The sequence below is a fragment of the Theropithecus gelada genome, chromosome 2, assembly GCF_003255815.1.
Source record: "Theropithecus gelada isolate Dixy chromosome 2, Tgel_1.0, whole genome shotgun sequence".
NCBI lineage: Eukaryota > Metazoa > Chordata > Mammalia > Primates > Cercopithecidae > Theropithecus > Theropithecus gelada.
Genome location: NC_037669.1, coordinates 192,007,224 through 192,034,668, shown reverse-complemented (window position 1 = coordinate 192,034,668; position 27,445 = coordinate 192,007,224). Strand labels below are relative to the sequence as shown.

General features: G+C 51.0%; 1 protein-coding gene across 1 annotated transcript in view; it reads right to left on the bottom strand.

The window, feature by feature from the left end:
• BDH1 (3-hydroxybutyrate dehydrogenase 1) overlaps positions 1 to 27,445 on the bottom strand; it is a 47,366-nt gene that overhangs the window by 2,884 nt on the left and 17,037 nt on the right. Inside the window, exons 3-5 of the mRNA XM_025375718.1 lie at positions 22,052 to 22,124; positions 20,969 to 21,079; positions 9,297 to 9,438 (exon numbers count right to left, since the gene is read on the bottom strand). Of these exons, the coding sequence (XP_025231503.1) occupies positions 9,297 to 9,438; positions 20,969 to 21,079; positions 22,052 to 22,124 (326 nt within the window). The remainder of the gene's footprint in view (positions 1 to 9,296; positions 9,439 to 20,968; positions 21,080 to 22,051; positions 22,125 to 27,445) is intronic.

The window sequence follows — 27,445 nt, the reverse complement described above, 5'->3', positions numbered from 1 at the left end:
ATCAGCCTGCAGGCCAGCCTCCTTTCCACTCCTTTCCTGTGACTTCCCAGCCTCTTGCTCAGTGCTCTCCAGAAGCTTTCTAGAGTCACTCAGGAGTGACAGGAGGTAAAGAGGCCTAACGTGCTAACTGCCACCCTCCCTTACGTCTAGAATGTCCAGTGCTCATGTCACATCTGCCTGGCTCGATTCTCTGGGCCCACCATGACCCAGCCTGCCATGTCCCCCAGCCTTGAATCTCACCTCACCTCAAATTCCCACTGCCACTCCACTCCACCCCATCCTATCCCCACAGCCTGAGTTTCACACCCCATTCCTGTTTACTCATCTCTGCCTCTGAGCTTTCGCTCACATCTTCTCTTCTCTTGCCAGAAGCCAGGGAAATCACAGGGGAGGCGGGCACGCGGAGGCAGCTGTGTTTTGCAGGGACCTCTCTGAGTTCAGTTTTTTGGGGGGCAAAGGCTGAATGGGTCAGAGCCTCAGGACAGAGCTGGGCCCTGCCTCTTTGTTGTGGAAACCCTCAGGGTTCAGTCTCCCGTGGCCAAAGCCCCGTGCTCCTTCCCAAGGCGCAGCCTCAGAGCAGAGCTCCTGTCCTGGGACCATCCCTGCTTGTGGGAACTCGGTGCTGCTTCATTTTCCAAGTTAATCATGGAAATGAGTTTGTGTAAATGACAGAGTAATTGGTCTCTAGCTGCTTTCCTTCCGTGTTACCCAAATTAAAGCTTCATTCACTGCCCTCTGGTGCCTTCTCCTTCAATTACGGAGAATTAAGGGCATTTATTAGAGAAAGGAAATTGCTGGTTAACACAGTGTCCATGAAGAGCTCACACTCCCACTCTCCACCAAACCCTGTGGGTGTCTCCCTGCTCTAGGTCTCACCTGTGACCTCACTCAGATGCTAATGACAGGATCAGCGTCATCCACAACGACCCCAGAGCTCCCACTGTCTCCCTGCAGACGTGCCCTGAGTCTTCACCCTCTTCTCTTCCCAGGAGGAGCAGCTGGCCGCTCCCCACCTCTCATGGCTGACACTTCCACATCGTCTTCGAGACCACAGACACCGATCCTTCCCTCTCTTTTACGCAGCTTCAGCTTTTCCACTGCCCATGACTCCAGCCCTTCAGTTCGATACACACAAATGTGTGTTAGATTAGTGTCTACAAATGCCACATTTCCATATCCCGAAGATCCTTCTGTCACTGTGCCACCTGCTCTCCCTCCCTCCACGCCAGGCTTCCAAGAACACACTCTATCCTGTAATACAAAGATTAGCCGGGCATGGTGGCGGGCGCCTGTAATCCCAGCTACTCTGGAGGCTGAGGCAGGAGAATCGCTTGAACCAGGGAGACAGAGGTTGCAACGAGCCGGGATCATGCCACGGCACTCCAGCCTGGGTGACAGAGCAAGACTCCATCACACACACACACACACACACACACACACACACACACACACTATCCTCTCCATCTCCCTTCCATACCACACTGGGTCCCAGCCCTCAGCTGTCCTCACTCTGTACTCTCCACAGTCTCCAGGGTGGCACACCAAGACCTCACCCCCAGTCTTCACTCTCCTCAGGCTCGCTACAGTATCAGTACTGCCAGGACTCCTCGAGGCTCACTTCCCCCTCGGCATTAGTGATCCCCAGGCATCTCCTGCATCCGCCCTGACACCTTTCTTTCACCTGCCCCCAGATACAAGTGGCTCCCAATGTCCTGGCCTAATCCTGTTCCTCTCAAAGTTGACGCAACTCTTAGGTGTCCTCATCTTCTTCATGTTTGTGAATTTTCCAGCTGTTTCATGTTTGATTCATAAGGGACAATATCCCATGACTTAAAATGCAGACAGCCCTTTTTCTACCTAAAAATAAAACAATGCCATTTGACACTACTATCCAAAAAAGTTTAATGAAACATGACCCGTGAAGGCACACAGTCCCTGAATTACAGCTTTGATGAGTGTTGAGAGGTGGTGGACCTAGGTGCCACCTGGAGTCCTCAGCCAGTGTTCTGAATAAACTCACGGAGGCATTCCCGCTGGTTGGGCAACAGCAATTTTCCTGCAACAACCCCAAGATGGCCTCCACACCAGTGGCCTCCCAGTTCTCCTCGGGAGTCACAGCTCTCTCCTCGTCCCATCTCCTGTCTCACTTCCACCTGAATGTCCCACAGGTCCCTGACTCACCCTAACCACCACCCTCACATCAAGTTTCCAAGCTGCCCAAGCCTGCTCCTCCTCTTCGTTAATGATTTTACTTTCGTCTGAGTCCTCCAGCTCCTCCACCCCTCCCCCATCGAATGAGTCATCAGGTACTGCTAATATTACAGATCAAAATCAACATGACAGCTGGCAGGCCCCTAATTAAGCCCTTTACATTCATTAACTTCCCTGATCCTCACCACCAGCCTGTAAAATAGATCCTAAATTGTCTCATATCCAGTCGAGGCAAGTGAAGCTCAGAGCGGTTAAGTACTTTGGTCAGTGTCACCCAGCTAACAGGTGGGGAGGGTGGGATTTGGACCCAGATCTCTCTGAGGACAAAGCCCCCACGCCCCAGGCTGTTGCTGGTTTCCTCTGCTGGGTCGGTTATTCCTTCCTGTTTCCACTGGCATTCGCTTGGGTCCTCTCTCCTGCGCTGCTTGAGAAGCCTCCTCCTGGGTCTCCTTGTCTCACTCACTCCTCCACCTCCATCTTCACCCCACCCCTCAGGCAGACCCCACCATCAGTCACTTCCTGCTCTATGGTCTCCATCCCCCCTCAGGCCAACCCCCTCATCAGTCACTTCCTGCTCTATGGTCTCCATCCCCCCTCAGGCCAACCCCCTCATCAGTCACTTCCTGCTCTATGGTCTCCATCCCCTCCTCAGGCCAACCCCCCATCAGTCACTTCCTGCTCTATGGTCTCCATCCCCTCCTCAGGCCGACCTCCCCCATCAGTCACTTCCTGCTCTATGGTCTCCATCCCCCCTCAGGCCGACCCCCTCATCAGTCACTTCCTGCTCTATGGTCTCCATCCCCTCCTCAGGCCAACCCCCCATCAGTCACTTCCTGCTCTATGGTCTCCATCCCCTCCTCAGGCCGACCTCCCCCATCAGTCACTTCCTGCTCTATGGTCTCCATCCCCCCTCAGGCCGACCCCCTCATCAGTCACTTCCTGCTCTATGGTCTCCATCCCCCCTCAGGCCGACCCCCTCATCAGTCACTTCCTGCTCTATGGTCTCCATCCCCCCTCAGGCCGACCCCCTCATCAGTCACTTCCTGCTCTATGGTCTCCATCCCCCCTCAGGCCGACCCCCTCATCAGTCACTTCCTGCTCTATGGTCTCCATCCCCCCTCAGGCCGACCCCCTCATCAGTCACTTCCTGCTCTATGGTCTCCATCCCCCCTCAGGCCGACCCCCTCATCAGTCACTTCCTGCTCTATGGTCTCCATCCCCCCTCAGGCCGACCCCCTCATCAGTCACTTCCTGCTCTATGGTCTCCATCCCCCCTCAGGCCGACCCCCTCATCAGTCACTTCCTGCTCTATGGTCTCCATCCCCCCTCAGGCCGACCCCCTCATCAGTCACTTCCTGCTCTATGGTCTCCATCCCCCCTCAGGCCGACCCCCCCACCAGTCACTTCCTGCTCTATGGTCTCCATCCCCTCCTCAGGCCGACCCCCTCATCAGTCACTTCCTGCTCTATGGTCTCCATCCCCCCTCAGGCCGACCCCCCCATCAGTCACTTCCTGCTCTATGGTCTCCACCCCCTCCTCAGGCCGACCCCCTCATCAGTCACTTCCTGCTCTATGGTCTCCATCCCCCCTCAGGCCGACCCCCCCATCAGTCACTTCCTGCTCTATGGTCTCCATCCCCTCTCAGGCCGACCTCCCCCATCAGTCACTTCCTGCTCTATGGTCTCCATTCCCCCTCAGGCCGACCCCCTCATCAGTCACTTCCTGCTCTATGGTCTCCATCCCCCCTCAGGCCGACCCCCCCATCAGTCACTTCCTGCTCTATGGTCTCCATCCCCCCTCAGGCCGACCCCCTCATCAGTCACTTCCTGCTCTATGGTCTCCATCCCCCCTCAGGCCGACCCCCCCATCAGTCACTTCCTGCTCTATGGTCTCCATCCCCCCTCAGGCCGACCCCCTCATCAGTCACTTCCTGCTCTATGGTCTCCATCCCCCCTCAGGCCGACCCCCCCCATCAGTCACTTCCTGCTCTATGGTCTCCATTCCCCCTCAGGCCGACCCCCTCATCAGTCACTTCCTGCTCTATGGTCTCCATCCCCCCTCAGGCCGACCCCCCCATCAGTCACTTCCTGCTCTATGGTCTCCATCCCCTCTCAGGCCGACCTCCCCCATCAGTCACTTCCTGCTCTATGGTCTCCATTCCCCCTCAGGCCGACCCCCTCATCAGTCACTTCCTGCTCTATGGTCTCCATCCCCCCTCAGGCCGACCCCCCCATCAGTCACTTCCTGCTCTATGGTCTCCATCCCCCCTCAGGCCGACCCCCTCATCAGTCACTTCCTGCTCTATGGTCTCCATCCCCCCTCAGGCCGACCCCCTCATCAGTCACTTCCTGCTCTATGGTCTCCATCCCCCCTCAGGCCGACCCCCTCATCAGTCACTTCCTGCTCTATGGTCTCCATCCCCCCTCAGGCCGACCCCCTCATCAGTCACTTCCTGCTCTATGGTCTCCATCCCCCCTCAGGCCGACCCCCTCATCAGTCACTTCCTGCTCTATGGTCTCCATCCCCCCTCAGGCCGACCCCCTCATCAGTCACTTCCTGCTCTATGGTCTCCATCCCCCCTCAGGCCGACCCCCTCATCAGTCACTTCCTGCTCTATGGTCTCCATCCCCCCTCAGGCCGACCCCCTCATCAGTCACTTCCTGCTCTATGGTCTCCATCCCCCCTCAGGCCGACCCCCTCATCAGTCACTTCCTGCTCTATGGTCTCCATCCCCCCTCAGGCCGACCCCCTCATCAGTCACTTCCTGCTCTATGGTCTCCATCCCCCCTCAGGCCGACCCCCTCATCAGTCACTTCCTGCTCTATGGTCTCCATCCCCCCTCAGGCCGACCCCCTCATCAGTCACTTCCTGCTCTATGGTCTCCATCCCCCCTCAGGCCGACCCCCTCATCAGTCACTTCCTGCTCTATGGTCTCCATCCCCCCTCAGGCCGACCCCCTCATCAGTCACTTCCTGCTCTATGGTCTCCATCCCCCCTCAGGCCGACCCCCTCATCAGTCACTTCCTGCTCTATGGTCTCCATCCCCCCTCAGGCCGACCCCCTCATCAGTCACTTCCTGCTCTATGGTCTCCATCCCCCCTCAGGCCGCCCTCCCCCATCAGTCACTTCCTGCTCTATGGTCTCCATCCCCCCTCAGGCCAACCCCCCATCAGTCACTTCCTGCTCTATGGTCTCCATCCCCCCTCAGGCTGACCCCCTCATCAGTCACTTCCTGCTCTATGGTCTCTATCCCGAAGCATGGTAGGCCAGGCCTTTCCCAGGCTTCTCCCTTACTCCCCTGCGTGTGTTTTGCTGCCCCGTCAGCCTGACAGCAACTTGTGTTGAAATTCTTCCCATGTTCTTATAGTGGTCTGATCCAGGCATGAGTGCTGGACAGCTCTCAGATCACTCTCCCACTTCACAGATGAGCAAGCTGAGGCCCACACAGGGGGCAGGTGCAAGCCCAAGGTCACATTTCTAATAAGAAGTGAAGCCCAGGTCTGGCATGGTGGCTCACGCCTGTAATCCCAGCACTTTGGGAGGCCAAGGCAGGTGGATCACCTGAGGTCAGGAGTTTGAGACCAGCCTGGCCAACCTCGTGAAACCCCTTCTCTACTTAAAAAAAAAAAAAAAGTAGCTGTGTGTGGTGACAGGCGCCTGTAATCCCAGCTCCTTGAGAGGCTGAGGCAGGAGAATCGCTTGAACCTGGGATGCAGAAGTTGCAGTGAGCCGAGATCGCGCCATTGCACTCCAGCCTGGGCGGCAGAGCAAGACTCTGTCTCAAAAACATAAACTAATTAATTAACTAAACAAATGTTGACTGACTGGTAAGTGATGTGCTAAGATCAGGCCGTGCCCACAGCCAGCTCTCGGGCCCACTGGCTCGGTGTCCCCTGGGGTGGGGACAGGGAGGGCTGGTCCCAGGCTCCAGATGTCCCGTCCCTCAGCGTCCTGCGGGCATGGGGACCGGTGGCAGATGGCTCTGCGGCTCTCACCAGACAATCTTCTTCATCTCGCCCCCCACCGTGGCCGGCTCCCTGGGCTTTGGCAGCAACTGTTCCACAGAGCCAGGCTGCAGGGCATCAAACTCGCCATTCAAATGTGCCCCCTCGGCGGGGCAAGGGGGAGAGGGTCCTTCTGACATGTCCTGCGTGGGGTGTGGGTCGGTGGCGGCCACAGCGGGTGGGAACGCTCCGGGAGGGCGCCACCTGGAGTTCACAGCCGGCATTGCCTGAGGGGGGATTGCAGAGGCGAGGCCAGGAAACAGCAGAGTGCAGAGGGGAAGCAGGGAGAGGGAGGAGAGGGAGAGGGAGGAGAGGGAGACGGGGAAGAAAGAGAGAGCGGGAGATGGGGGACACACCACCGCATATCTGACAGATGTGCTGTTTTTTCAGACCTAAACGTCTTCAAATCATTTTCCCAAAAAAATGCAGTATTGGTTAAGGAAGTTCATGGTGAGTGGTTTACTCACCCTCCGGAATGCACCGCGTGGAGAAAGCAGCAGGGGAAGGTCTGTGCATCAGGCTGGGGCTGGGGCTTGAGCTCAGATCCCCGGGCAGGGGGTGAACGCCTCCCCTCTGTGTGGGCCGGGCCCGCCCTGCCTTGCAGGTTCGGCTACCTGGCCAGTCCAGTACAGAGAGCGGAAGTGGTTCTGCCCCAGAGGCAGGGGGCAGGGGGTAGGGGACAAGGACCGCCAGCCTGAGCAGCCCCGCCTGGTGCGTTCTCTGCTCGGGTCTCCGGTGATGATGCCTTTCCCTGGGCATTTTAAATCACCACAAAACCCACACTATAATCAATGGCTTTGTGACGCTGATGCAGCTGTTTTCCTGCCCAGTAGTTTATGAAGGCAATACAGCAGCTGCCCAGGGAAGGTGGGAGGGAGAATTTACCGCCAGGGAGGGGCGAAGCAGGCTGCAGGTTCTGAGCTGGTAATCATCCCAGCGGGACCCATCCTGCCTTTTCTTAACGGGACAGGAGCGCTGGCTCTGCCTGTTAATTCTTAAACAGATGTTTCGTGAGAACAGAGAGGGGCCTGTGAATGGCCTGTTGGGAGGATGGGAGGGACGGTGGGCTGATGAGGCGGCACATCACTGACAGGCAGAGCAGCAGCGTCACCGATAGCCACACGCGTAGCCTCTGAGGCAGCTGCTCTGAGAGACAGCACATCCGTCTGGCTGATACAGGCTCAGCAGAGCTCCCAGCATGGGGTCTGGTCACTCCTGCCCTTTCCTCCTCCTTCCTCAGCTCCTGAGAGCTGCCCCATCCCATTCTGAGGGAAAGCAGAGGCCTGAATGAGGCATCCCTTTTCTGCCTGGGCTGTCAGGGAGCTCAAAGGTAAACGTCATAGATTCGCTTCTCCAGATGCTGCTAGGCAGCCAGCTCCAGGGAGCTCCATCCCCCATTGCTGTATTCTAGGTGAATGGCACTCCCGAGGTTGGAGGCAGAGCTCCTCCCACGAAGGCCCTCCACTGGCTGAACTGGAAGGATATTTAGTCCTTATGCCACTGAAACTTTCTGTAGCTTTTGACCCTGTTGGCTACTGGTACTGCCCCCTCCCCCAAACTTTCTGTTGTTTAGCTCTGGAGCACTGTATCCAACCTCTCTGACAGCTGTCTCTCCCCGTCCTCTAATCCCCAAACACTCACATTCCCAGGGGTCCCTCTGCGCATCTGCCCGACTCCCAGTGTCACCTCCTGCCGTGGGCACCGGCTCTTCCAGCCGGGACATTCCCTGAGGGTGGGCGCTTCGGTATCTCCCCATCTCCCAACCTGCTCCTGCCGTGCGGGGCACCAGGTGTCCAGGACAGAGACTTCACGTCTCACCTCATCCCCACATCCAAGTCACCAAGTCCGGCCAGCTTCGCCTTCTCAATACTCCTCACACCTGACCCTTCCTGTTTCCCATCACCTAGCACCCTAGCTCCGGACCCTCGAACCCACGCTTAACTCCCCCTTTCAATCCAGCTGCACATTGCCACTGCCGTCCTCAGAGGGAGCCTCACAAGTCTCACAACGACCAGGCCACTCCCTCAGGACGACCCCTTCAGTGGCTCCCCAGTGCTGTCGCGAGACCGGCCAAGCCCCCTCGCCTGGGATCCAAGACCTCCCTCCCCACCCTCCTTTGCCGCCACCCCCTCCAGGTGACCTGACCCATGGCTCATATTGAGGGGCTGGGCTAATACCACTGCCTGACAAACAGCCCCCACTACCCTCCCTGTGCTGCTCCCAGCTGTGGTTCCTGCTCTCCCCTCCTCTTGGAACGACCATCTCTGCTCTCTGCCACAATCTGCCTTAGCCGGCCTGTTTCCGCTGCACCCCCACGGCTGGACAGACCCCTCTTTCCTCTGCTGCTCTGCCTCTCTCAATGCATGGCTCCCTGATTTTGAACTCAGTCCCTCGGCTGAACTATGAGGTCCTGGGGACATACCGTGCCTTGACCAGCTTTGTGTCCCCGGCACCCAACCCAGCTCCTGGGCCAGAGAGGGCATCACTGGGCGTTGGCTGAACTGACCTGAATCACTGCGTAGCCACCTAGCACTCCATGAACTCTGAAATCACCTCCTGCTTGTATTTTTCCATTGCCCTATTGCACGGGTGTGTTTAGTGTCATCCCCTTCCTCCTATCATGCAGGAGGAAGATTCTAAACAATAAGGAGCCGGGCGCGGTGGCTCAAGCCTGTAATCCCAGCACTTTGGGAGGCCGAGACGGGCGGATCACGAGGTCAGGAGATCAAGACCATCCTGGCTAACACGGTGGAACCCCGTCTCTACTAAAAATACAAAAAACTAGCCGGGCGAGGTGGCAGGCGCCTGTAGTCCCAGCTACTCGGGAGGCTGAGGCAGGAGAATGGCGTAAACCCAGGAGGCGGAGCTTGCAGTGAGCTGAGATCTGGCCACTGCACTCCAGCCTGGGCGACAGAGTGAGACTCCGCCTCAAAAAAAAAACAAAAAAACAAAAAAACAAAAAAAAAAACAATAAGGAAAGGAGTGCGGTGGCAGGGTGCCAGCCAATAGAAGGTGGTGTTTAGCAAGCGCCCCTTGGAATGGCCGCATACACAACCCCTGCCGCCCGAAGGGGCGCCCGACCTTTCTCAGGGTCCTTCAGGCTCGAGCGGACGATCTCCACCACTTTCTCCACCTCTTCACTGCTGCAGACGTTGAGCTGGACGGTTCTCAATCGGTCACTGTTTAGGCTGTCCAGCTCCTTGACCCCATCATGGCCTTTGTCCTGGGGAGGAGAGAAGAGCTGTTTCTACCTCCTTCCTTCCCACCCTGAGGCAGACCCTGAGGACCCCTGCCAAGGCAGGAGCTGGCCTCAAGTCCCGGCCAACGCCTCAGGCATGTTGGCAACTGCCCACGGGATTCTCTGGAGGCCTGGCCAGGCCTAGCCAGGCCTGGCCCACCAGCGTGCGGTCCTTTTTAATCTGAGCACTGATGACCTATCAAGCACCGAGCTATATGCCACAGACACACCATGAACAGGATGGAGAGCCGGCCCCCAAGGCCTCACGACAGGATTCTTTCTCCAAGCAGGGGTTGCAAACTTATGTGGGGCAGGTGGGGGCCCTGGCGAGTACAGGACATGTCAGGAGTTACCCATGTGGGGATGCAAGCCCAGGGTTGCCAGATGCTTACATTTTTAAGCTAGTAATTGGAAAATCTCTTAATTCTTTTAAGTGTTGGCAACTTACGCACATTAAAAACAAAAACAAAAACAAAACAAAACACTGTGTGGGCCAAAGCACGTCCACAGGCCACATAGGACCAGCAGGCTGCCAGTTTGCCACCTCTGTTCTAAGCCAAGGGCCCATCAACTCCAAACTGGTAAGAGGCCAGAGCCAGCCTCTAATCCCAGCTCAGTCACTGAGCAGGCTCTGTGCACTCAGGGGTGTCCCCTAACAGGTGTCCTTTTTTTCTGGCTGTAAAACAGGAACATCACCACCTGTCCTGACCTGCTCAGACTAATGGAGTAAGGAAATGGATTTGTAAGAAGCCTGTCAGAGTCTAAAGCACCACACAAATTCAGGTACTGCTAAACACGAGAAAGGCGTCACTCACTCGGCAAACATTTCTTGGGCCTCTATCGTGCTCCGGCACCGTGCTAGGAACTGGAGGTCAAGATCGATAATTCAGCCCGTTCCCAGAGTCATGTTCTAGGGAAGGAGACAGGTGAAGAGTACATAAGCAACACGGTGACTGTGTGCTGTATGGAAACTTGCGGGAGGTGGGAGGGACACGGGAGGGATGGGCAGGGGAGAACTTCCAAAGGCAGTGACAGCTGAGGACATTCGCAAGAGGGGGCCGATGGGGATGGGGCACTGGGGGAAGAGATGAGAGGATACCACCATAAGCCATCGGTAGCAGGCAGTGCAGACACATAAGGAAGTGGTGGACACAGGGCTGGAGAGGTAAGGTGGGCAGGGGTCTGCCTGTGAGCATTGCCGAGCTGCCAGGGGGCTTCCATCTAAGCAGACGGCATTTCCTGAGTGTCCACTGTCCTGAGCACGGTGCTAAGTACGAGGCAGGTTGTATTGTCATATTTCATCCTATTTGATGTAACACGGTTTCTTTCACGATAGGCATGAGCTACACTCGATGTGAAAATTAAACAGAGTTGGTCATCAGTGACTTAATTGGCAGTGATTTTCCTGAGTGGTGCATGGCATTAGTGATGCCTCTTGTAAGAGGACTGGACTAGCTGCCAAGAATAAAGAGGTAGAGAAATGCCCACTCTCCAGCCAAGGGCTTGCCCATGGCACACACAGCTGCTACCGAAGCAAACATCCCAGGCGCAGGCAAGGATGGAAAGCCCAGGACGGTCAGCGCATGTCAGGGCTGAGTCTTCTGAATGCTTTCAACCAGAAGAACCCTAACCCCAGGACAGGAGAAATCGCATCATGCAATTTCAGAGGGCAGAGGAGGAAACGGTGAAGGGACTGCCCAGTGGGGCCGGAGGTGCTGGACATAGTCACCCCGGAGAGAAGACTTGAGTGGAACATGACTGAGGGAGCCAACTTGTTCCATGCAGCCACGGAGAACAGAGCCAGGACCAAGAAGTCAAGTTCAGCTCAAAATGAGGTGTGATCTTCAGTCTGGAGATGGCATGGGCTGCCTGGAGGTGTTTAGGCAATGAGTGTGGGTGGGGGGTTGTTGGGGGGTAGGAGGGATGTTTGGGGGTTGGGGGCATGCTTGCGGATGGGGTGTGGGAAATGTGGTACAGAGACAATCCAGGCACTGGACAGGAGGTCGCGCTGATCTCCCCTAACACCCCTTCCTTTCCTCGACTGTCATCTGCACAGCCTGGTTTTCCATTGAAAGGAGCCTCCCCAGTGGCCCTTCGAAAAAGCAATGTGACATGACCCACGGAGTCTCTGCAGGGGCCTGGCACCAGGGAGGCCTTCGGACAGGGCAGCCAGGCTGGAGGCTCGGCGGGTCTAAAGTTTGGCTCTGAAAGCCCCTAGATGTGCCGAGCTTCCCAAACAAGACACAGGCATGAGACGCACAGGACAGATGGGCCTGGAGCTCATGCTGTCATTCCCACAGAGGACTCCACCGAGAAAGAACTAATGCCATCTTCAAGTCTAGGGTGCCACGATGTGGTGCCTGCAGACCCCTCTCTTCCACAGGTGGCACACAGGTGCCAGGAAAACACGTGTCTTGCTTTAATACAGTCTTCCATCTGGTGGCTCTTCAAGTGCCCCTTGGAGTGGAGCTCACGTGGTCTGAACCTCGGAGAGGGGGATTCTAGCTGAAATGCACAAGAGGCGTCTAAATGTCCTTCCTCTTGGGACTTGGTTAACCCCGTTGCTATCATTCAGCTCTTCTCAGACCCCTATACAAGACCTCTCCAGTGCCCCAGACAGCATCACAAGGTCCCTGCAGTCCTCAGGGGAACCCCCCCCCCGACTCCAAGTCAGGTTGCCCATGTAAACTCTTAATTTGGCGGTTTGACAGTGAAGAGTCTTCTTTCAGAGGAAACTAGGGGATTACTCCCACTGCCCATGGCTTCAGGCTTTAGCGTTCAGGCTCCGCAGGAGAGCAACGCCACCCTCCTGTCTTCACCTGACAGGCCCCCAGGAACCCTCATTTGCCTTTGGGCAGCCTCCACACCCCGCTCCTGACAACCACACCAACAGGGAGAGAAACTACCAGTGTGTCCCCAGTTATTCAGGGAAACCTTCCCAACCACCCTCAGCCTGCTGGCTGCAGACTCTGTTGACCCGTCGCCTTCAGGGTCTACCTGTCCTCAGACCAAGACTGCCCCTTGGGCCACACCACCTCCCTGGCCCCAGAGTTTCTGTGCTCCCTCTGCAGGTCTCTGGAGTCTCTGTCCACCTCTGTCCGGCTGCTCAAGGACAAGCTTTTGTTTCCGCTGTGTTGGTGCCTGTGCAACCGGCTTATTGATAAACCCACTTCTTTACTCTTACTGTCCCTTTCAACCTCACCTGTAAGCTATTTTTTTCCAGCCCTGGATGAAATTTCAGGCAAGTCTTACAGCTTTTCCACTCATTCTCAGACAGTGGACAGACAGCCTCTTTGTTTTGGCATGAAGAATCCTGTTCAGTGTCTTAAGCAAATAATTCCAGCCCAGCCAGGTTTGAAAACCCAAACTCCCAAACTTGTATGCAAGGTAAAGCTTTCCCCTGCCCAGCCCTGAGGGCTGTGGGAAGTAGGTGCTGGTGGAGGTTGTCTTTCTCACCGTTTTCTAGCTCCTCCTCCCCTCCTGTTCTTAATTTCTGATCCTTCCAAGGTTGGATCCAGGGGCAGCAAATTAGGGGCAAGACTGTAGTCATCTGAGGCTCGCTGTTGTCTGTTGCTGCTGCCCCAAGACGGCAGGTGCACAAACGCCAGCTATTCCTTCTTGGGGTGCTTCTGCAGAGTCCACAAATATTCTGCACTGGAGACCTCCAACCGCCGCTCCAGAGGCAGGGCAGTGTGCGTCCCCGAGCCGGGCATCTGCTCCCTCAGCCCCTGGCCTCCGCGATATACCTGCTTCTGGCTGGGGCCACGTGGATCCTCCTAGCCAGCTCACTGGATGGTTGCCCTTAAGGTGACTCCAAGCAGCTCTCTCTATTGTCCACACAGGGCCAGGCAACTGTTACCTGCCCGGGTAGAAGGACAGCCCTCTCCCCACCAGCTCTCTGTGCTCTGCTCCCAGACCAGCCACTCCTACCTCAACCTCGGGCCTTTAGACTTCTTCTGGTAGACATTAGCATCACATTCTGTGGCCTCCAGACTCCAGGGCACACGTGGTAAGCCAAGAAGCTCTCCGGGGAGTTCCAGAACTTGCAGAAGTCCAGAAGCTCTCCAAGGCATTCATATGAAGCCCACCTCGTTTTACTCGCCATCAGAGGGAAAATATCAGCACACTAACAACTCTTTCCAGGCACTCAACCTCTTCTACCTCCATTTCTTATAATACTGAGGCAGCCAATGAGCTGATTCTGGCAAAAAGGTTTTAGTCTCTAGCATACATGTTAAGGTGGTTTAGCACCTCAGGGAAGAACATGAGAACGCTCGACCCACGTTATATGTCAGCATCTTATCACACGTGTTAGAAACACTTCAGAGGGGAGCGAGCCTGGGCACCGTAATGTTCACAGGATGGGCAGGAGGAGGAGCTAGCAAGCAGACGGGAAGAACCCTGAGAGCATGGAGTCAAGAAACAAAGTGTTACGGGCAAGGGTGGTTTATTTGGTCAAAAGCTGCTGCTGGGTGGAGCACAATGTGGTCTGGGAAGTGGCCAATGGATTTGGGAAAATGGGGGCTATTGGTATCCTTGACAAAAGCTAGGTCAGAGGCACTCAGGGACCTTCCTGGTCTGGTCCTGCCTTCTTTTCCCAGCTCAACAGGGCACTGGGCTTTGGCCACCTCAAACTACTGGCAGTGCCTCATATGCCACCTGCCCGTTTCACAGGGAGCTCCCGTTCATCCTTCCAGATGGTGGTGAGACGCCACCCCTCATTAAGCCTTCCCTGTGCTGATACAAGATCTGCTCCCGCGCCCCTCACTTCACGCTACTCCCCGCTCATTCTGCTTCAGCCACAGGCGTTTTGTGCTGTTTCTCAGGCACACCCTGCACACTCCCTCCTGGGGCTTTGTACTGGGCTGTCCCTCTTCCCCTGGATTTCTGTGACACTCGCTCCCACACCTCCTTTGGATGAGGGAGCTCCAATTTTTACCTTCTTGGTGTGATCTTTCCTCCCTCTTGAAAATCTGACACCCCATCCACCACATTCATGCTGTATCTTCTTTTCCTGCTTTATTTTTCTCTACTGCTTTTACCACCCCTCAGAGAAGCAATTTACTTATCTTATTCCTTGTCTATCATCCCCCCTTGGAATGTAAGCTCCACAAGGGCAGGAACTTTTCACTGAGTTGTTATATGCTGTATCTCCAACAGGGAACACTGGCAGCTTATCGTAGGTGTTCAGTAAACATCTGCTGAATAAATAAGTACATAAACAGCGTGATGGGGCAAAGCCTGATCCAGGTGTGTTGTACCCCCTCCGGGGGTGCTTTTCTGCAACAAGGAGCAGAGATGTGGGGAGGTAATGCGCACAGGATATGGTGGTGTAGGTCTGTGTGTATGAGTGAGTGTGTGTGTGTGCGCGCGTATGTGCTGAAATGACCCAGGAGAGAGCGTGGAGCCAGTGACGTAGGAGGTGGCAGACATCTGCTGGAGCTAAGTCCTTGAGTTGGCCCAAGGCAATGAGATATGAGACAGAAGAGGAACACTAATTCTGAACAAGAGCAGACTGACTGTTTAGGTACAGGTGTGGCCAGAATCTGTCGTGGGGCTAACACTACAGAATCAGGCTAGAAACAAATTCCCCCTTTCAACCCCCATGGTGCCTTATCCAAAGTCTCTGGTGGTGCTAACTGCTTTCTGACTTGCCTGACTGGTCTGAGATAGCAGATGGAATAGGTCAAGAGGTAGATACCAACAGACATAACCTGCCAATGAGCTTGTCTGGTACTTTCTTCAAAATACCAGTCAACCAATTCTAGAATCACTGTTGCAGGAGTGGAAGGACCTAAGACCACCAGTCCAATCCTATTGGTGTAAGTAAGAGGAAACCGAGGCCCAGGGAGGAGACATGTTTGCCCCCTTCCGGGGTTAGTGGTTAATCAGGGACGAGAACCCAAGGCCCTTTTGAAGAGTCTTCTGCAGCACTGAGCAGCCTCTGCCCTGTGCTGTGGAATGTGAGTAGCTCCCTGTGTCACTGGCCAAGCCAGCACAATGGCACAGAAGCCTAACATCAGACAAGGGACTTTAAAACATTTTTATGGCATCATGGTTCTTGCTGGGACCTGCTGTAGCAGGTCCACATTCTGCAGAAGAACCCAGCACCAGGGATGCCACACCCATTCCCCAGAACCCTCCCCAGACGGGTTCTCTCAAGCACTGTTAGGAGTGCGACAGCCTTTCAGGGGAGCGGTTTGGGGATCTGAACAAAACCTAAAACCTGCACGCCTTTGCAACTTGCATTTTCACATCTACACAGTGTTCCCAAGAACCGCCAGTGGAAGGAGGCAAAGACGTACGTGCAACGTGACTCACCAAGGCTTTGTTAATACAGGTTGAGCATCTCTAATCCAATAATCCCAAATCTGAAATGTTCTAAAATCTGAAACTTTTTGAGTGCTGACATGATGCTCCAGGGAAATACTCATTGGAGCACTTTGGATTTTGGATTTTCAGATCACAGATGCTGAGCGAGTATAATGCAAATATTCCGAAATCTGGAAAAATCCAAAATCCAAAACACATCTGGTCCCAAGCATTTCAGATAAGAGATACTCAACCTGTAATAGCGAAAGTCACAAATAATGTACACACCTGCGTTTAAGCTGCCTTGGAACAAGAGACTGGGAAGACTTTACTTTGTTACATAACGTACTTCTGTATTATTTGGAGTTACTATGAATATGTTTTACCGCTTTCACAATTCAAAAGAAGTAAAGACGAAAAGGACAAAAAAACCTGCTCTGATCCAGATGGAAGGATGTTCAGAGCGTGTCAATATAAATGATTTCTTGTACTTGTTTATATTATTGAAATTTTACATTGAACAGGTATCAAATATTACAAAGATATCAAACATCGTATGGAAAATTCCTCCCCTGGGTTCCTACGGCCTTGAAATAAAGACAAACGTCTCAGCCACTGAACAGAGAAAGCAAGTTGTCCTGAATGCCCACACTTCCCTTCGTCCTTCTTCTGCAGCAGTGGAACGCCTGACGTTTTAGGCCAGGTACATATTGTCTCAGAATACTCACTACATTTTCCAGCCTTCCTTGCAGCCAGGTAAGGCCATGTGACTAAGTTCTGGCCCAGAGAATGAGAGCACAGCTGATATCTGGGAAGCTTCTGGGTCATGTCCTTAAAGAACAGGGGTACGCGCTCGGAAGAGAAATACAATAAAAACAACACTGAGGTACATTTCCTACCTATCAGAGCGGCAAAAACCAACAGCTTGATGCATACTCTGTTGGTGAAATTGTGTGGAAATAGGCACTCAAACACTCCGGGAGGGAATGTAAAATTACATGACCCCTATGATGGAAAATTTGGGAACATCTTTAAAATGACAATATATTTTATTTACCCTCTGATAAGAGCAATCTCACTCCCAGGAATTTACTCTAAAGGTCGCCCCCCAATGGCTGGACGCAATGGTTCACGCCTGTAATCCCAGCACTCTGGGGGGCCGAGGCGGGCGGATTGCCTGAAGTCAGGAGTTCGAGACCAGCCTGACCAACATGGTGAAGCCCCCTCTCTACTAAAAATACAAGAATTAGCCAGGGGTGGTGGTGGACACCTGTAATCCCAGCTACTTGGGAGGCTAAGACAGGAGAATTGCTTGAACCCGGGAGGTGGAGGTTGCAGTGAGCCCACACTGGGCCATTGCACTCTAGCCTGGGCAACAAGAGCGAAACTCCATCTCAAAAAAAAAGAAAAAAAAGGGATAACCCCCCAATAATAATGAAACTACAAGGTTATTCATTGTGGCATTATTTGTAATTGCAAAATATTGAAAGCACCTAAATGCTTATCTACAGGAGATTTTGGTGAAGTAAATTATGACCCACCCACTCAGTAGGGTGCTTCAAAGCTGTTAACAAAGTGAGAAAGATCTCTGTGGGGTCATACGGACTCCGCGGGGCCACCCGGACTCCACGAAGCCACCCGGACTCCGCGGGGTCATACGGACTCTGTGAGGTCATACAAACTGATTTCCAAGATACATTGTTAATGTTTTAAAAAACCAAAGAGTGCATGCAATGTGCAAACACTTGTGTAACATGAGGGAAAATGAAAGAATGGAGTGGAACAGATAGGAGGTGAAGGAATCACGCTACTTTGATTTTACCTATTTGTATAATTTTTGACTTTACAGGCTTGTTAATGGTTTACATATTCAGAAATTAAATTATATCAACAAGAATCAACAACAAGGAAAATAGATCACAAATAAATGGCATTATATTTCAAATAAATAATATAGTGATAAAGAAAAAACAAAAATTGATACAAGTAACTTTTAAAAATAGTGCTTTGGGCCAGGAGTGGTGGCTCATGCCTGTAATCCCAGCACTTCAGGCGGCCAAGGTGAGTGGATCTCCTGAGGACAGGAGTTTGAGACCAGCCTGGCCAACATGGTGAAACCCTGTCTCTATTAAAAATACAAAAATTAGCCGGGCGTGATGGTGGGCACCTGTAATCCCAGCTACTCGGGAGGCTGAGACAAGAGAATTGCTTGAGCCCGGGAGGCAGAGGTTGCAGTGAGCCGAGATAGTACCACTACACTCCAGCTCCTGCTGGGCGACAGAGCAAGACTCCGTCTTAGAAAAAGTAATAATAATGCTTTGTATACCTTCAGTCATACCTTTAAAGTCAAAAAACACTTTAACGAAATCCTAAATAAGCTCTACTGTGGCAACCACGGAGGTGCCCCACTGCGACCTCCCTTCAGGGAAGTCCGCTGCAGGAACAGCTGACAGCTACACCATCGCAACCCCTGCAACTTCACAGCCATGGCGTGAAGGCCGCGACCACACGTGCCTGGCCTGCCCTCAGCCAATGGCCACACACGGAGGGATCGCAGGACCATTCCTGGCCAACACTGGTCTCCTCTAACAAACAACCTTTTCTTGGGGCTTCCCCAGGGTCCCAGCCAAGACTCTCAGACGACAGACACGGCAGTCTGAAGCTCTGCCTCCCTAATCTTCCTTCCTTGCGATTTCTTTTTTTTTTTTTTTTTTTGAGACGGAGTCTCGCTCTGTCGCCCAGGCTGGAGTACAGTGGCCGGATCTCAGCTCACTGCAAGCTCTGCCTCCCGGGTTCCCGCCATTCTCCTGCCTCAGCCTCCCGAGTAGCTGGGACCACAGGCGCCTGCAACCGTGCCCGGCCTCCTTGCGATTTCTTACCACACTCTGTATTGCAATCAAAAGCTTTCCCCGCCTTTTTCTGCCCCTTCCCCCTTGAAACATTCTAGGCATTTCCCTGATCAATCTCTTGCACATCTACCCCTATTTTGGCATTGACTTCTAGGAGGATCCAAGCCCACACATCTACTTAGTAAGTTGTGCCGTCTGTAATGGTATGAATGTAGCGATTCTGAAACTACGTTGTGTGTATTGTAGGACTAATCAATTGAGTAAATATATTGAGATAGGAATTAGGGTCTAACTGCAGGAGAAGGAGGAAACAAATATGGAATGAGATAAGCAAGGAAGAATGCTTTGTGTTGAATTGGAGTAGATCAACATAACCTCATGATTTTATGAATAAATAAATAAAATCACAAGGTTACACTGACTTTATATGTATGCCATAGATAGAGTGTGTGCATGTGTGTGCTTCTGTGTGATGATATGATATATACATCTTGTAGCTCTGTCCACTGACAGGGGCAGGATGAACAATGCCCCGAGCCCCACTGGCGATGAGCCCACCTGATGCCCAGATCTTGGCTTCTAAATTTCATTAAAAGGAGCTAGGTAGAAAACACACATCTACAGAGAGACCTGTGTGTGAAAGTTCATAGCGTCATTATTCACAATCACCCAAAATCCAAACATTTTTATCCAGACATCCATCAACTAGTGAATGGATGTTTTAAAAATATAGTATAGCTGGGCACGGTGGCTCACGCCTGTGATCCCAGCACTTTGGGAGGCCGAGATGGGCGGATCACCAGGTCAGGAGATCGAGACCATCCTGGCTAACATGGTGAAACCCCGTCTCTACTAAAAATACAAAAAATTAGCCGGGCGTGTGTTGGTGGGCACCTGTAGTCCCAGCTACTTGGGAGGCTGAGGCAGGAAAATGGCGGGAACCCGGAAGGCGGAGCTTGCAGTGAGCCGAGATCACTCCACTCCACTCCAGCCTGGGCAACAGAGCGAGACTCTGTCTCAAAAATATATATATATATGTGTGTGTGTGTGTGTGTGTGTGTGTCTGTGTGTGTGTGTATATATATAGTATAGTACAGGTGGCTGGGTGCAGTGGCTCACGCCTGAAACCCCAGCACTTTGGGAGGCTGAGGCAGGTGGATCACCTGATGTCAGGAGTTTGAGATCAGCCTGGCCAAGATGGTGAAACCCCGTCTCTAATAAAAATACAAAAATTAGGTGAGCCTGGTGGCTCATGCCTGTAGTCCCAGCTACTCGGGAGGCTGAGGCTGGGGAATCACTTGAACCTGGGAGGCAGAGGTTGCAGTGAGCCGAGATTGCACCCACTGCACTCCAGACTGGGTGACAAAGTGAAACTCTGTCTCAAAAAAAAAAAATTAAATTAAAAAAAAAAATATATATATATAGTATAGGCACACAATAGAATACCATTCAGCAATACAAAGGAATGAACTACTTATGCATTCTGCAACATGGATGACTCTCAAAAACATTACACTAAGTGTTCAAGAAGCCTGGCACAAAAGGCCACGGATTGTATGATTCCATGTAGATGAGAAGTCCAGGAAACGCAAACCTACAGAAATAGAAATCAGTGGCCGCTCGGGGCTAGAGGTGTTCGTGGAGACTAACTCCCAGTGGTGGAGAGAGAATTCCGAGTGACGGAGTATTCTGAAAGTGGACGGTGGTGGTGGGCGCACAACTGTCTAACTGGAGACCTGCCCACTGTTTGTTTCTGCAGTCTCAGGTCCCAGTGCTTCCCTTCATGCCCCTTAAATTCTCCTCAATGTGTCCCAAAGGAGCCTCATGCTTTCAAGCCTCTGCTCAGGATAGTCCTCCTGTCCAGCAGGTAACTCCTCCCAGTCCCCACCTATGGCAGCGTTACTTACTTGCCATGGCCCAGAACAAATGTCACTTCCTCTGGCCTGCCATCGTCTATCCCTTCCTTCTATACAGTCTCACCAAACATTCTCGCACACCCCTGAGAATCTTCTTCACTCTAATTCTTCGGCTGTGTCTACGCATGGCTGTCTCCTCACCACTTGACAGGGAGCAACTTCAGGGCAGGGACAAGATCTCATTCTTCTACGTACCTAGCAAAGTGTCAGGTACATCAGAACATTTGACAAATGATGGATGGATGAGAGGATGGATGGATGGATGCATGGATGATGGATGGACAAAGCTATGAAGAACAAGTGGGACTGAAGCCAGTGGAAAACGGACAGGCTGGTTTAAGCAAAGGTGAGTCAGTCGTTCGGAAAGGAATTTTTAAAAGACTATAAAACAATGACTTTGTGTAAAAGACCATGGTGAAGAAGATAACTGTCTCTTACCTTCATCAAGCAGCCAGCAAACACAAGGAAGCCTTTTGAATGTAGATGCTTGGCCAACGAGAACCCAAATCCAGAGTCACAGCCTGTGACCAGGACAGCTTTGCTGCCAACCTGTTTTACAAGGTCAGATTCCATGTTAGGAACCAGGGGTACAGGGGCAAAGTGACCAGGCCTCTCCACCCTCTGTGCAGTGAGAGCTAGTGCTTCCTGAGTGGCCCCAGCCTGGCCCTCCCTACCTTGTTCTTGCTGTCTGGAGAAGCACCAAGGTATAGTGGAAAGGCCAGGTTCTAACCCAGACTCTGCCACCAACCAGCAATGTTGCTTGGGAAAATTACTTCTGCCTTTAGAATCTCATCTACAACCCCCCATACTACATGTGAGAAACAGTGGTCTTTGTTTAAATGGTCAATGTAGTTAGTGATAGAGCTGGAACTGAAACCAGGGCTAAGAGATTCCAGAGTCTAAACTCTTCTTTTTTTTTTTTGACATGGAGTTTGGCTGTTGTTGCCCAGGCTGGAGTACAGCGGCGCGATCTCAGCTCACCACAAAACCTCCACCTCCCGGGTTCAGGTGATTCTCCTACCTCAGCCTCCCGGGTAGCTGGGATTACAGGTATGCACCACCACGCCTGGCTAATTTTGTGTTTTTAGTAGAGATGGGGTTTCTCCATGTTGGCCAGGCTGGTCTCAAACTCCCTACCTCAGATGATCCACGCACCTCAACTTCCCAAAGTGCTGGGATTACAGGCGTGAGCCACTGCGCCAGACCTCCAGAGTCTAAACTCTTAACCCCTAACTTGCTGGGTGGGGCTGGGAGTTCTGGCTCCACACTAGGCCTCCACCGATACCTTCCTGGCTGGGAGGGGCTGGAGTGCCTCATTACTGCTTCCTTCCCACATGGAAGGATGGGGGTATGTGAGCTCATTACTGATGAGGGGCTTTGGGGGAGGTTTAAGTGAGAAAGTGGCTCCGAGTGTCCTGGAAACACTAAAGCCCCACTGTGAGGGTAGCTCAGGGCCCAGGGGCCCAGAGGCAAGGGTTCTGACCATCCAACTGGCTCCCAGGTAGCTGGGCTTCCACTCACCGGCTCCACTGCACCGGCATAAGTCCGACCGCCAGTCGGGATAAAGGAAGTAGAACCAAGCAATAGTGGGCGTCTGCAAGAGAAAAGGAAGCCGTGAGTACAAGGACTGACCTTGTTCCTGGGCAGAAGCAGCTAGACAGACCCTCAGCCACACAGGCTGTCTCTGCAGCCCCGGCTCCTGGAGACAGCTTGCTGTACAACTGAGTAAGAGGCCCTCTTCCACCAGGGCTGCTGGCTGACAGAAAGTGAGCCAGCATTTGCTATGGCTATGTTTGCCACTGTCCAGGAAGAGCCTTCCTGAGAATAAAGTCAATTTCGAAGCTATTTTTGTTGGGCAGGCTCTGCCAAACCCTGGCCATCCAGTGTCCACTCCAACGAAGGTCCATTTTCTGCTTTCTAAGGTGACATAGATAGGTAATGTTTCAAGCTAATTCAAGTGTGAACTATCCTTGCAGTAGTATAGCTTTGCTAAAGCCTTCTGCAATTTCGATGCCTTAATCCCCAGTAGGCTAAGCTTCCTGATAGTTATTTCAATCATACTTTTTATTTTAAAATAATTGTAGATTCGCATGCAATTATGAAATAATACAGAGAGATGCCAGATCTTACCTAATTTCCTCTAAGGGTAGCATCTTGCAAAACTGTATTACCATATCATAACCAGGATATTGACACGGATACAATAAAAATACAGAAATTTCCATCACCATGAGAATCCTTCATGGTGCCCTTTTATAGCCACACCTACTTTCTTCCCACCCCACACCATCTTTACCACCACAAATCTGTTCCCCATCTCTATAATTTTAGCATTTCAAGAATGTTATGTAAATGGAATCATACAGTATGTATCCTTCAGGGACTGACTTTTTTCATTCAACATAATCCTCTGGAGATTCACCCAGATTGTTATGTATCAATAATTTGCTCCTTTTTCATTGCTAGGTAGTGTTCCATGACACAGGGGTATCACAATTTTCTTAACTATTTACCCACTGAAGGACGGCTGAGTTGTTTCCCATTTGGGCATATTATGAATAAAGCTGATTGAACGTTCCTACACAGGTTTTTGCGCAAACATTAAGTTTTCATTTCTCTTGGATAGATGATCGGGGTGCAATTGCTGGGTCATATGGTAGTTGCACGTTAGTTTTTAAAGAAACTGACAAACTGTTTATGAAAGTGGCTGTAGCATTCTACACTCCCAGTAGCAATGTCTGAGCGACCCAGTTTCCCCATATCCTTGCCGGCATTTGGTGGTGTCACTATTTTCTAGTTTAGCCACGCTGAAAACTGTATCATGATATTTCGCTGTGGTTTCAATCAGCATTTCCCTAAAGGCTAATAGTGTTGAACATCTTTTCATGTTTATGTGTCACCTGTCTTAGTCTGTCTGGGCTGCTATAACAAAATACCATAGACTGGGTGGCTTATAAACAACAGAATTGTGTTCCTTACAGTTCTGGAAGCCGGGGAGTTGAAGAGCTAAGTGCCAGCAGACTGTATTTGGTGAAGGCCCACTTTCTTCATAGACAGATGTTTTCTCACTGTAACCTCACACATGGCAAAGGTCTCTTTTATAAAGACACTAATCCCATTTATGAGGGCTCCACCTTCACGACCTAATCACGTCCCAGAGCCCCTACCTCCTAGTACCAATACCTTGGGGATTAGGACTTCAACACAGGAATTTGAGAACACAAATATTCAGATCATAGCACCATATGTTTGGTAAAATGCCTCTTCATGTCTTTTGCCCATATTCTATTGAATTGTTTGTTCTTCTACCCCGTTGAACGTTGAGAGTTCTTCAGCTGTCCTACCTGTTAGTCCTTTGTTACATATGTGGTAGGCAAAATTTTTCTCCTAGTCTATAACGTGCCGTTTCATCCTCTGTAACAGGGTGGACTGCAGGGGAAAGTGTCTCACCTGGACTCGGAATCAGGAGACCAGGGGTTGTAACCCAGACTCTGCCACCAACCAACTACTTCTGCCTCCAGGATGTGTGTCCTCATCTACAATCACCCATGCACCACGTGGGACAACAGAGGAGTTTTAAATGCCCAAGTAGTTAGTGATAGAGCTAACTAGTAAAACCAGGGCTGAGAGAGTCCAGAGTCTAAACTCTTAACCCCTAAATAAAATCTAATTTTTCCTTTTATGGGGCACACTTTTGGTATCAAGTCTCAGAGCTCCTTGCCCCCAGAACACAAAGATTTTCTTCTATGTTCTTTTCTAAAAGTTTTATAGTTTTGGCTGGGTGCGGTGGCTCACGCCTGTAATCCCAGCGCTTTGGGAGGCTGATGTGGGCATATTGCTTGAGCTCAGGAGTTCGAGAACAGCCTGGGCAACGTGGCGAAGCCCCATCTCTACAAAAAATACGAAAATTAGTCAGGCCTGGTGGCTCACACCTGTAAGTCCCAGCTACTTGGAAGGCTGAGACTGCAGCATCAACTGAGCCCAGGAGGCGAAGGTTGCAATGAGCTGAGATCGCGCCACTGCACTCCAGGCCTGGGGGACAGAGGGAGACCCTGTCTCAAAACAAAACAAAACAAAACAAAAAAAGTGTTATAGTTTTATGTTTTACGTCTTAAGTCTATGATCCATTAATTTTTGTATAAGATGTCAGACCTAGGTCTAAGTTTTGTGTCCATTTGCTCCAGTGCCATTTTTTGAAAACGTTATCTTTCCACCATTGAATTGCTTTTGCACTTTTGTCAAAAACTGGTTGGGCATATTTGGGTGGGCCTATTTCTGGATTTTCTATTCTAATTCATTGATATATGTGCTGCTACTTTATTTTTCTTCTTCAAAATTCTTTTAGCTATTCTATTTCCTTTGCCTTTCCATATAAATTTTAGAGTAATCTTGTCTTTATCTATAAAAAATATGACTGGGATTTTTATAGAAAGTGTGCTAAACCTGTGTGTCAATTTGGGGAAAGTTAGCATCTTTACTTTGTTGAGTCTTCCAATTCCTGAGTACAGTATGGGGTTTCCATTTATATAGATCTTTGATTTCTTTCATCAGTGTTGTGTAGTTCTCAGCATTTAAATCTGATACAAGCAGCCGGGAATGGTGGGTCATGCCTGTAATCCCAGAACTTTGGGAGGCCGAGGTGGGTGGATCACCTGAGGTCAGGAGTTCGAGACCAGCCTGGCCAACATGGTGAAACCCTGACTCTACTAAAAATACAAAAACCCAGCCGGGCATGGTGGTGGTGGGGGGTGCCTGTAATCCCAGTTCCTCGGGAGGCTGAGGCAGGAGAATCGCTTGAACCCAGAAGGCGGAGGTCAAAGTGAGCCGAAATCACACCATTGCACTACAGCCTGGGCAACAAGAGCGAAACTCTGTCTCAAAAAAAGCCAACCAAACAAAAACAAAACAAAAAACAAATCCTATACATGCTTTGTTACGTGTAACATGTTTGTTACACCTATTTCTCTCTTTTTTTTGAGCAACTACGAATGGTATTGTTTTGTTTTATTTTATTTTATTTTATTTTTTGAGACAGGGTCTCACTCTGTTGCCTAGGCTGGAGTGCAGTAGCGTGATCTCAGCTCACTGCAACCTCTGCCTGCCACACTCAAGCAATCTTCCCACCCCAGCCTCCCCAGTAGCTGGGACCACAGGCATGCACCACCATGCTCAGCTAATTTTTGTATTTTTTGCAGAGACAGGGTCTCACCATGTTGCCCAGGTTGATCTTGAACTCCTGGACTCAAGTGATCCTCCCATCTCATCCTCCCAAAGTGCTGGGATTATAGGCAGGAACTTCCACATCCGGCCGAAATGGTATTATTTTAAAATTTGATATCCATATGTTCATTGCCAGTATACAGAAATGCAATTGATTTTTGTGTGTTATCTTGTATCCTGTAACCCTGCTAAACTTACTTATTAGTTCTGAGAGAGTTTTTTGTGGGTGTCTCGGGATCTTCTATGTACACGATCATGTAATCTGCAAATAGTGACTCTTATTCCTTCTTTTCCAATCTATATGACTTTTATTTCCATTTCTTACCTTATTGCACTGGCTAGAAATTACAGCATTATGTTGGATAAGTGGTGAGACTAATATCCTTGGTTTGTTTCCCATCTTAGGGGCAAAGCATTCAGTCTCACCCTTAAGTATGTTAGCTGAGGGCTTATGGTGTATACCCTGTATCAAGTTCAGGAAATTTCCCCTCTACGTCTATTTTTCCTGAGATTTTAAAAATCATAAATGTGTGCTAAATTTTGCATTTTCTGCATTGATAGAGAGCATCATGTAAGTTTTCTTCTTTTAGTTCATTAATTTGGTGAATGAGATTAATTTTCAAATAACGAACCATCCTTATATCCCTGGAACAAACCCACGTGTTCTGTCTTACTAGGCTGGTCATTTGGCTAGAGAGAGCAAATTTTTGGGGGGGCTTTTTGCATCTGAGTTTACCAGCATTTCTGGGTTGCCGGCTTCTTCAACTCCAAATCTGGGACATAAGAAACAAAAAGAAAACCTAGAGAACTCATCACTGTGTTGTTTCTTGGGTCCTGAGATCCTTAGCTGGTCTGCCTTCTTCTCTCTGCCTTTTAAGAGGCGTTTTATATATTACATATTTACTAAATTATTTATAGTTTATGTAATATCCAGGGTTTTTAGTTGTACTTAACAGAAAGAATAGAGAAAAGTACATCTACTCCATCTTCCCAGAAGCAGAGGTCCTGTTAGTTTTTAAACGAATATTAACCCAGTAATGACAAGTGGAGGAGGGAGTGGTGAATGAGCAGGTGGCAATGGGGGAAAAGAGATGGGAGATAGACTTACCGTTTCTGTATACCATTTTACGGCAGTCAAATTTTGTTTTTTGTTTTGTTTTGCTTTGTTTTTGAGACAGAGTTTCACTCTTGTTGCCTAGGCTGGAGTGCAGTGGCACGATCTTAGCTCACTGCAACTCTGCCTCCCAGGTTCAAGCAATTCTCCTGCCTCAGCCTCTTGAGTATCTGGGACTACAGGCTTGAGCCACCACGCCCGGCCAATTTTTGTATTTTCAGTAGAGACAGGGTTTCATCATATTGGCCAGGCTGGTCTCGAACTCCTGACCTCAAGTGATTCGTCTGCCTCGGTCTCCCAAAGTGCGGGATTACAGGCGTGAGCTCCCCGCACCCGGCCTGCCATTCAAATTTTGTACCATGTGAATATATTACCTATTCAACATATTAAGCTTTTAAAAAAATTATTAAAATATGTTCTTAAAGAACGTTAAATTCACTAGACTGAAATGAGGGTTCTCTAGGAAAACCCGCCAAGGTAACCCCCTGTCCTTTTGCTCTGCCACAGAGGAGTCTCTTTGGAGTTTAAGTCTGAGTGTGGATGGCCTTGAGTGAGCAGGATAGTGTGGTCAGTACACCTGA